This window comes from Zophobas morio, unplaced genomic scaffold, assembly GCF_036711695.1.
Source record: "Zophobas morio isolate AGI-343-1 ecotype UQ-CSIRO unplaced genomic scaffold, CSIRO_AGI_Zmor_V1 ptg000026l, whole genome shotgun sequence".
Classification (NCBI taxonomy): Eukaryota; Metazoa; Arthropoda; class Insecta; order Coleoptera; family Tenebrionidae; genus Zophobas; species Zophobas morio.
The window spans coordinates 5,302,668-5,313,904 of record NW_026972131.1 but is presented as its reverse complement, the minus strand read 5'-3'; the positions used below and the strand labels follow the sequence as shown (position 1 = coordinate 5,313,904).

General features: G+C 32.2%; 1 protein-coding gene across 7 annotated transcripts in view; it reads left to right on the top strand.

Annotated features, from left to right (window-relative positions):
• The first annotated feature begins 1,545 nt into the window (after positions 1 to 1,545).
• Positions 1,546 to 11,237, top strand: part of LOC135136030 (hemicentin-2-like) — a 587,972-nt gene continuing 578,280 nt past the window's right edge. For all 7 annotated transcript variants that reach the window (XM_064065161.1, XM_064065158.1, XM_064065160.1 and 4 more), the window contains exon 1: positions 1,546 to 1,812. In XM_064065161.1, the coding sequence (XP_063921231.1) occupies positions 1,698 to 1,812 (115 nt within the window). In that variant the 5' untranslated portion in view covers positions 1,546 to 1,697. The remainder of the gene's footprint in view (positions 1,813 to 11,237) is intronic.

The window sequence follows — 11,237 nt, the reverse complement described above, 5'->3', positions numbered from 1 at the left end:
CGTTTACGGTCCCGCCTAAAAATTGATGATATCATGTTATAATTTGCTTGATAAATATTATTTAAATTTTATAAAATAACAGGCTGCTGCACTTGGAGTTTATTAATCCGTGTTTAGTTTTTACGGTGGATATTTAATTTCGGAAGCGCAAACCTGAATGGTTCAAAATGCCAAAATAATTTTAAATTTATATACAGTAAACTTGCTAAATCAGTAGTGAAACTTTATCTCCGCGCTCCCCCAAATTGATAACGTTATCACCGGATTTTGCCCAATACATTCCATTTAAAGTGTACATAACATCATGAGTCTATGCATTCATAGATTTTTGCAATTATAGGGGTTATCACAAAAAAATCACAACTTTGAATTTTATGGGTGTTCAAAGAAGCGGGATTTGTCGGATTATACGTCAGGGACGAAAAAACTGTTGAACAATTTTTCGATTATTTAATTTGTGGTATTGATGACAAACGTTAAAATATTCAGTCAATGCTTTGTTAATTAAATATTGATGTTCAAGCTTTGGATTCGCTTCATTTAATTTACCCCGTATTAATTTAACTTGTTTTACCGAGAACATAGTTTATCCTGTAGTTTTTCCATGGCGTTCAATTATGTGTTTTATAGACCATTTATACGAAAAAAACTTTTTATTCCGTAAATGTAGGTACGAAAACTAAATATTTCTGTACTTAAAAAACATCTCTATTGCAAGCGTTTCAGATAACACGGCTGGAACAAAAGCGCAGTTGAATGCGGTTAAAAATAAATTAATAAGTACATCAAGTTGTATTTCACGGCCTTCCTACGTGATGCACTATAACAAAATTACTTTTCCAACAAACCTTACGCAAATTCGTTGTCTGTGCCTTCCAAAAAGCCATCCACGTATCAAAAATAGCTACATACGTGGATTCAATCCTCTTCATTCCTGTCGCCGCAGGGTAATCGGTTCACAATCCTGTTAAAGCAACATTATAACATAACTCTACAAGTAGGTAGCAGCGAACTAGGTATCAGAAACATAACAAAATCCATTAAACAAAACGCTGCAAAAATCTTTAGTTTCCCCGACGAAACAAAATATAAATAAAAGCTCCGATGTGTATTCGTTCGTCTCAGTTGCTTATTTATTCAGACGTAATCAACCGTTATCGGGAAGTAATGAACAAACCGTCCTCCTCGCCGGGAATTCAGCGATCCTATCTCTATTCCAGGGGAATCTCCCATAAAAATGACTGAATGTCCATTATGAAGCCTCGGAAAAAAAAACTTGAACGCAATTAGATAGGTATCGCGATCTTTTGGGAACCCTTCCAAGATCGGCGTTGCGCCTCCAAATCGTTCCGCGATGTCCTCAATTCGATATTTCTTCGCATGTTGTCTCGCAAAGTGAGGAAATATCTCGTCGCCTTGATTAAGGATTAAAATCCTTGATACTACAACAGGGCCCTTAGTGCCTCGGGGGCGCTCGGCAGTCGTCGGGACGTCAGCTATTGGCCGGGCGCACGCTTAGATCTTAGCGCCAGCAGTGGCGATTCGTCCGCTGTGTTGGAAGCTTCTTGCGGGAATCTGGTCCAAAGAGCGGTTCGCCGGTTCGCGTTATTGCCGAAGACGTCGAGGAATTGTTTTCCCAGATTTATTCACGGCGGTGGTGAATGATTCAGGATTTTCGCAGTGCGAGTGACTAAAGGATGATGGCTCGAGGAGTGTTTGTTAATGACAATGTTATAAACAATGTGTTGAAAGTGCTATGGGTGTGCGTGTTTTGCTACCATGGGATCTGCGCCAAATACGTCGAAGAACCCGGTAGGAATGCCAAATTATTTAACGGCTGCCTTAATTAGGATGTTGCGCATTTATCACATTCAAACCAGTTTCGTGAATTGCAGCGACAAAATGGGATATTACTCGTGCGAAATGGGCCGCGCTGCGAAAGCACCCATGATATTATTACTTAACACCAGATATTTCATTCCTTACGAGCGCGGCATTTTCATCATCGTTCACAGAGTGTCAAGTGAAATATCCTACTAAGAAATAATAAAGATAAACACTTCATTATTGTTATCACCAAACTAAGTTTTATTAACGATGTATGTTGTATAACATCTGAATATTGAATTCTACGGATCTCTTGGACTTGTGTACGCAGTATACATTTGAAGTTTAGAATATTTATCGGGGCTGTTAACTCTATAGATCGAAATCATTGTGATTTAGAATAAGGTCTGTTTATCGTTGTACAGTTGATGACATTGAGTTACTTGAGAAAACCCTGATAGCACTAAAACAACGTTACATTTGCCTAACACTCAAACTCAATAATCGTTTAACTTTTGGAGAGTAATTTGTCAGTGTTTGTTTTTTAGATGTTAACATAATACCACTTGAAGTCAGCTTCCCAAAAGCTCTAACTTTAATTTAATAAACAAAAATCAGGAAATTACCATTCATCGACACATTAATTAACAACTGAATATAAATAGCTAAGTTTAAGAGCATGAAAAGAATGACTGCTAATTCTAAATGTCTAATACTTTATTTAATTTGTGTATGTCTAAAAGTTTTCTAAAAATTGTAAGATCTTACGACTTTTTTTTTAATGTCAGTGTACTTCACGGTTTACAGTTTGCAAATGTTTTGGTCCATAATATATTCGAGACCATGTAAATCTTTGAAACTGCATTTAGTAGAATAAAAGTGGTTCTAGTTTATGGTAAAAAAAAATTAAATAAAAAAGCCCTACGACTTCTGTCAGATCAATAAATTTAATTTTATGTTAATTTCTGAATCCCAGTGAACATCTGTTCCAAATAGACAACAGTTATAAATTTGAAATAGATTTTCTCACCATAGCCAATGTACTCAGTTTTTACAATTCTTGTTGTCAGATGATTTCTCTACTGTTTTATTTTTACCTTTGTTAATCAAGTTTTATACAGCACCAAAGTAATAATAACAATACACTTAATATTAATTAACTATTTACAACAACTGTATTCTACTTTTTTTAAAATTATTATATTATCAGTTAAGTTAAGATTATTATATTATTTTGATTTCAGTGAGCTCGCACAGGCAGCCTATACATAAATTTTAAAACTTTCTCATGCAAGTTTTCTCGTAAATTTTTCGATTTTAACGCTCCTGCTGATACTTTTGTTTTTCTAGATGGTAAAAGCGACAACGAAGGGTAACACTGATGTTGACATCTCATTTAAAACATACCGATAATGTGATCGGATCGTCGTCATGGGATAAAATGAGAATCATCCTCGATCACCGATTATTTAACTTGATACTCGATTATATAGATGCTCGGAAGTGATCAAGTGATCACAGATTCTTATCTTCGCCGATTAATTTAACCTTTCCGGGAATTGCTTGATGTTCATTGTCGAATATGAAGCACTATTTATTTGATTATGTTTTAAAATGCTTGTTCGTGCAGTAACCAGAATTGTTTAAAATTCAAATTTTTACGTCGAAATAATTATATTTATGGCGGCTTTAAGGCAGACGAACTAAATATTTAATTCGAATTAATATTAATGCGTGACTAACCCATGAGTAGTTGAATTTGTTCACGGGATCGGTTAACTCTTGGTCAAGTTAAAAGCGTGAATTAGTGCTTCTCTGGACCAGGTTTTAATTTAAATGATGTATATTTATGCTTGACATTTCGCTCCAAGATGCTTTCCTGGATACAATTTAAAGAAATGAAATATAAAGGAATGTAGAGTTCGAAAACTATAAACAATAAAATAGCGTAAAAAAATTAATTTTTACTATTTACTTACTATTTTATTTAGTGAGTTTTAGTTGATTGCTATACAACCATATGGTACTATTAGCTATTATTGCATTTGAGAGTTATCTTTGTACGATTTTATATAATTGAAATTTTCCGTAAATGAATGAATTAAAGCTAAATTAAAATTTAAATGGTCGTGAACATTTTTTATTCAGTTTAATGTAGGTTTTAAGCTTTTTTCTGTTTATTTTATCCGTGCGGAACAATTTATTCAAATTTTCCAAACAATTTTATTTTTGCGAAATTACTCAGTTCGACGCTCTTTTGTATTAAAAAAATCTTCTAATACGCCCACGGAGTGCTTAGCGGTATTATGAAACAAAGTCAGAGTATCTAGGGTCACATTTAAAGTGCCATTTATACAACAGTAGATTTCTGAAGCAAGCGTAGGAAGCAATAAATAAGGCGAATTTCGGGGGTTTATCATTTCATCAACCAACAGCATTTATAGGAGAAAGATATTTCGGTATTAAAGTTAGTTGAAGGCAAAGGTTGTTGCAGTTACAACATGTTGTAAACTTGACTTGATTTACTTGACACTTGACTTTACAAACCGTGGATCTAACTCTGACTTAAATCAGTTCATAATAATTTTTAAAGATTTAAGATCTTCGCAGTGATCATAGGGTTGTTAACGACAATATTATAAACAATGTGGTAAGAGTATTTTCACTCCGCTTGTTTTTCAGCCATGGGATCTGCCCCAAATTCGACGAAATCATGGTAGGAATACCAAATTATTTAACCACCTCCTTAATTAGGATGTTGCGCATTCATCACATTCAAACCAGTTTCGTGAATTGAAGCGACAAAATGGGATATTACTCGTACGAAATGGGCTGCGCCGCCAAAAACCAATCATATTAGACACCATTACTTAACACCTGATAATTCATTCCTTCAAACACGACACGGTAATTTCGTCATTAAATTAATATTAAATAAATTAAAAAGAACGACGTCTAGTTTTGTCGTTATTGAATATTCTATGTATCAGGTTAAACAAAGCTTCCAATGTAGACATCATTAAATCAAACATCGAAGTTCTAAAACTTCTGAGATCGTAGTTGTTACTCATATGATCATTAGAGTTCTTCAGAAATGACACAGTCTGTACTCGAAAGTAATCCTGTTGTCATATATTTTTGGAAAAAAAATTTGGAGTCAATTACTAAGCTAATATTTAATTCCGAATGCGCTGGTACGAATACACAAAATTTAACTTGTTTTCTTTGATTCCTGATTAAACAAAAAGGACTGGAATAATCTGTATCTAACTTATATTCTGAACATTTCATCAGCTTTACCGTCGAAGTCATGAAATGCTAAATATCTAGACTCCCAAGACATGACTGCTTACGTTAGTAGTGTAAAAAGAGACGAATATATAGCAGCGTGCCTACAACAGCCTTAAAAGTTTTATGACTTGTTCCGCTTTATTTCAGTGTTGATATACAAATTTTCTCCTCACTGTATGGATTAACAACGGAATCCGTTTTCCAGTATAACGACAGTTATTTTAACTTGTTTAATAAATAAAATTCCAAATTATACTAAATAATTCGTTATTTTTGACTGTGATTAATAAATCAAACTAAGAATTAACATATAAAATTCAGACACAGAAAAGTAAAAAAGCTTGTGACTGTTGTTTGCTAAAATTTAGTTAAGTTTAGTTTGTAAAATTTTAACCAATCAAAAATTAATGAACCTTGGTCACACTTATAATAAATGTGTATGTAAATAGAAATGCGCGAACTTTTCGATTAAACTTTCTCGGGTTTGTTAAAGAGCGTCAAACTTTATTTTAAAAATAATAGCAGAACTCAGAAGTTTCTGTTAGCAAGGAATACGGTTTAAAGTTTAATTAGATCCTTAATGATGCCGAAAAATGTATAAAATTAAAAGAAATGTAGCTAAAACGCGGTTTTTTCACGCGTCCATCAAAGAAACCGATGGAATTCTAAAAAACCCGTAATTTGAAACTTTGAACCTATTTAAAACAGTGCTTAAAACTTCATCTCATAAAAAATAAATTGTGACCTCTACGTTCTATCAAAAATGCACTTTAAAGTTTAATTAAGTGCACCGGTACACTGCAGTAAAAAAACAAAAACGTAGCAACACCTGCACAGTGTCCCGGCAGTGCACATAAACATTCGACATTTGCGAGCTCAAAATTCGTGCAAATAAAATGTTTGAGTGTTCGGGTGATCTCGCCTGCAGTGGTCGAGATGACAGATCAAAGGCCGGTATAGCAAAGAAGATGTAAATAATGTTGAGACATAATAGCTTTAGTTGAGACGAGATGTTATGCTCACTTAACGATTTTCTAAGAGGTTGAAGCGATTAGATATTGCTCTACTATTTAATTATCCAGCGATAACGACAGTGCTGTGGTCGCTTTATGGGTTTGATACATTGATACATTTTTAATTTATGGTGCATACATTCCGAATGAATGGATGATGTGATGATGTTTATTTTTGACATGACTCCGAATGTCGAACTGTTTTTTTGGTTTTGTCATTTCAAATGACAATGTTGGATGACGTATGACTTTTCGGGATGTATAATATGCGTAACTGCAAATTGTGACAATTTATTTTGGTGGAATTAAATAACAGGATGGCTTATTATTGAGTTTCTATTATAGCTTACAGATATTACAGTTGTGGTTATTTATATAACAAATGGTTAATTTAGAAATTTGATGAATATTTTATTCGGCGGAAAATCAATAGCGTATACATTATACGTAGTAAGGGAGATTATAGGGTGGGAACTTTACTACCATTGTCTAATATTTTTTGGTTGTATTTATTAACAGTCTGTTAGAACTTAGATTAGACGATTGGAGTTCGAATTCTTGTACTAACTGTCAAAATTTAAATAATGAATGTAAATAAATACACCGATCATATATAGATAATCTTGACTGTTAAATTTATCTGAATCTGATTTAAATTTTTTTAACGAAATGTTTTAATTTATAGAAAATGTGGACCACTAACAACATCACTTCCAATTATGGTTATAAGCACAAACTAAATAAATGCAGGATTTTTGTACTGCGAATTAGTGTTAAATAGATTTCATAGATAATAATTTATCAATTCATAGTTTTATTGCTTGCTTGATATTGGCGTTACCATTATTCATTACATATTCATTTGTATCGATATTACTTATCTTTTCATCATAACAAAAGTTTTTCCAATAAGTACTTTCTTTATAGGGAGTAATTGATTTTTCATTTACATTAATTGACTACTTATAATATTTGATGTGATGTTAATTTCAGTCCTGGTGTTGTGAAGTACTCACTAATTTTTTTCTATAAAAAACCTCATGGAACGAAAGATGAGCCGCAGACGTTTCAGTGTGATAAGAAACTGATAAGACTGACTGCGACACCTATCTCTGTTTCGAAAATGATTGTTATAAATACAGTGAATGCTACTTAACGCAGTTTCCAACAAATTTATACCCTACGATTGAAAAAACAATTTGAACAATTTACGGAACCTGGTAGATTTTTCATATTAAAATCTGCATGGTTACACAAATCTGCGGTTTTATTATTTTATATTATTTATCTATCTAACAAAAATTAACACAGACGGAGGACGGACAGACAGACAGACAGACAGACAGACAGACGGAAACGGAATATAATTTTTTTTTGAAGTCTTGGTGTCATGAGCTATGAAAGTCTCATCGATGAATTCGATTACAATACTTCCTTAGTTTACGCTCGGAAAGTAAAAAGGATCCAACAAATTTGCGATAAATTTAACAAATTAAAAAGTCACATACTTCCAAATAGTGTTTTAGACGTTAACGTTTTTAATTTTTAAATCTTGAATCAAAATATCAAAATGAGTTTTGTCAAAATAATGCCAACCTAGTTGGCGAAACGCGTCGACATTTTTTTTTGTGTTTTAGATTTTGTAAAGAACTTTCATAATTCGTTCTCCACTGTTATCAAAAGCTTGATTTCTTCAAATTCTTATTTTAATCTTTGTGTTTTTACGTGCGAATAACAACTTAAGTAATGAAGCGATCTTGCCAGATACATATTTCTAAACCACAAATAGGTTGGGACACCCATCTTTAATTCTATCTTCGATCGTGTCTGATCGTAAATCGTCCGTTTGCATATCCGCTTAAAATTATATTTAATAAATTATTGGCAGTGTCAATACAATGAATAACTTTTATCGGATTATTTGAATTTATTTTACATGATACAATTTACAACTACAATCCTATCGGAATTTCTCTCCACCAACACATTTTTATGTGTAAAAAGGTGTACAGTCACAAACCCAAATATTTACCATTTATTACTAACCGACTGATTGTTGTCAAATTTTATATGCTTTTTAGGGATATCATGTGGATGGTAAAACGCTAACAAAAATTTTTTTAATAATTATGTTGAGTAACAAAAATAATATTTTATGCCAATATGATGTCGAACTATTTGACTTCAATTTTATGCATTAAGATTAATTAAACTCCCTAACTGTACCAACAGGAACATGTTGAAATGCGTTTGAAAGTTTCATTATAAAATTATTCATTTACGTGCTTAATTTATGTGAATGCATTTATGATAAATCAGAAATTTACTGACATTTGAGGTTACCTATTGTAAACATTGATTGTTATGCAGTTATTGTTGCGGTATTTTTAATAAGAATTAACATTTCCGATATGATAAATAAATTTTCATTACCTTGCAGTACCTGTAGGTCACATCTTTTTACGTTTCACGACGTACCTTGTAGATAGTATGGGCGTACTTTTAGCAGCGTTAAAGCCAAAAATTAGGCCCCACCCATGTCCGCGCCGATCTCAGTTCTCAATTGTGATGAATTTTTCATTCGTTATCAGATCGAGGGGAGGGGCTTAATTGCAAGATCCATATTTGTCTAGAAGAATTTAGTATTCTAAACATGTTTTAAGTTTCTTGTTCTGAAAGGACGACTACGTATATTAAGAATAAAGACAAACTGTAAGCCCCGCCCACCCGCCCTATCTCAAATGTGATGATTTTTTTTCATCGTTGCGAGCCAAACGAGCGGAATTTAACTGAAAATCTTTATTATTTCTCTACAAGAAATTACCATGTAAGATGTGTTTTGAGTATCGTGTAACTCAAAGAATACTATGTATATTAAGAAAAAATTAAAACCAAAGATTAAGCCCCACCCTTAGCTGCTCTGATGTATATAGTAATGAAGTTTTCATTCGTTGGCAGACCTAGGGGCGTGTTTGAAGTTTTTAAGAATAAAAAAATTCATCACAATTGAGATGGGGTGGGGGGGCGGGGTTTATATTTTGCTTTTTTTTCTTAATATACGTAGTATATTTTGAACAGTACGATACTCAAAAACATATTTTTAATTTCTTGTAAAGAAATAAGTATTTTGCAGTTAAGCTCTGCCCCCATGGTTCACGGCGAATAAAACAAATGATCACTATTGAGACAGGGCGGGCGGGCGGGCTAACATTTTGCTTTTTTCTTTTAATGTGTGTAGACTTCTTTTCACAACATGAAACTTAAAACATGTTTAAAATGGAAAATTTGAATAAACAAATATCGATTTTGCAATTAGGCTCCGCCCTATAATTGCAAAATCCATATTTCCTTGCAAAATGTACCATTTATATTAATAAAAAAAGGCAAAATATAAGCCCCGCCCACCCGCCGTGTCTAAATTCTGATGTGTTTTTTTATTCGTCGTAAGCCGTGGGGTGGAGCTTAACTGTAAAATCCTTATTTTTTTATGAGAAATTACGATGTGAAATTCACTGATTGCCATGTAACTTTAAACATCTGAAAATTTTGTTTCTAATTTTCAATTTTTGGATTTTTCAAAATTTCGGTTTGAATAAATTTGTTCTTTTAGTTAAAAAATCGAAAAATGGCAAATCGTGAAAAGGAAAAATTTTAATTTGAGAACTTGAAAAATTAAAAATCAAAAAATTCCAAAATTGTAAAGTTAAAACTTGAAAAATCAAAAAATTGGAATTAAAAACTTCAAAATGTCAAACAAATTACTAAATGAAATACCTATTCGAAAGTTGAAAATTCTAAAAAATAAAAAATTAAAACTGGAATTTCAAATTCGATTTTATAAGATGTTTTTTTCAATTTTTCGATATTTCAGTTTTTGATTTTCATATTAAACAGTTGTATATTTTTCCGATTTCTCATTTATCCAATTTTTCAATTTGTCATTTTTTGTCTAACTTCCCTTATTTTCTTAGAGGATGTCATTTGCCAAAATCAGTCTAATCTTGACAAGAACTAGCCCCGCCCACCCACCCTTTATTTTCTTAGAAGAGTGGGTCATCGGCCAAAACCAGCCTTATCTTGACAAGTACTAGCCCCGCCCACCCACCCTTATTTTGTTAGAGGATATGTCATTTGCAAAAAATCAGTCTCATACTTGCCAAGATAAGATTGACTTTGGCAGACGACCTACTCTTCTAAGAAAATAAAGGGTGGGTGGGCGGGACTAGTACCTTTTCTTAGCAGAAGAGTACGTCATTTGTCAAAATAAGTCTTATTTTGGCAAATACTAGCTTGGCCCACCCGCCTTTTATTTTCATAGAGAGTAGGTATGACAAGTACTACCATAGTGTAAAATTTCATTTTTGAAAAAGGTGTCTAAAAATTTTTCAGATTCTTGATTTCCAGTTTTTGATTTTTCTAAATTTTCCATTTTTTATCCGAAGCTGAAAAATCAAAGAATTATAAAACCGGGTAAGATCGAAAACTCAAAAAACAGAAGAAAACGGAAAATTGCAAAATCGACAAAGTAGAAGATCGAAAAAGGGAAAATCGAAGAACTGAAGAAACGAAAAATTAACACAATGGTAAACCCAAAAATTATAAAATTGAAAAATTATAGAATCGTCAAAATTGTAAAATCGAAAAACTGTAACACTGGAAGATCGAAAAATTGAAAAATTAAATATCGGAAGAATGAAATCGAAAAACTGAAAAGTCTTAATTAATTAATTAAAAAAAATTGAAAGAGTGAACAATTTTTTAAGTTATAAATATGATTACATATTTAAAATGAAAAGCCAAGAAAATGAACAATCTAAATTTACCTTCGACGAAATTTTTTGATATCACAATTTTTCGTTTTTTCTTTTGGTCCCATTTACAAAATTTTTTGATATCATAATTTTTGGTTTTTTCCATTTTTTCAGTTTCTCGACATCCAAAGTTTTCAATTTTTCGAATTTTTCGATATTACTATTTTCCATTTTTTCGATTTTTCAGTTTCTCAATTTTTATTCTTGGATTTTTCAATTTTTCAAGTTCTTGAATTTTATTTTTCATTTTCTCGATTTTATATCACAGTTTTTCGTTTTTTCAATTCTTTAATTT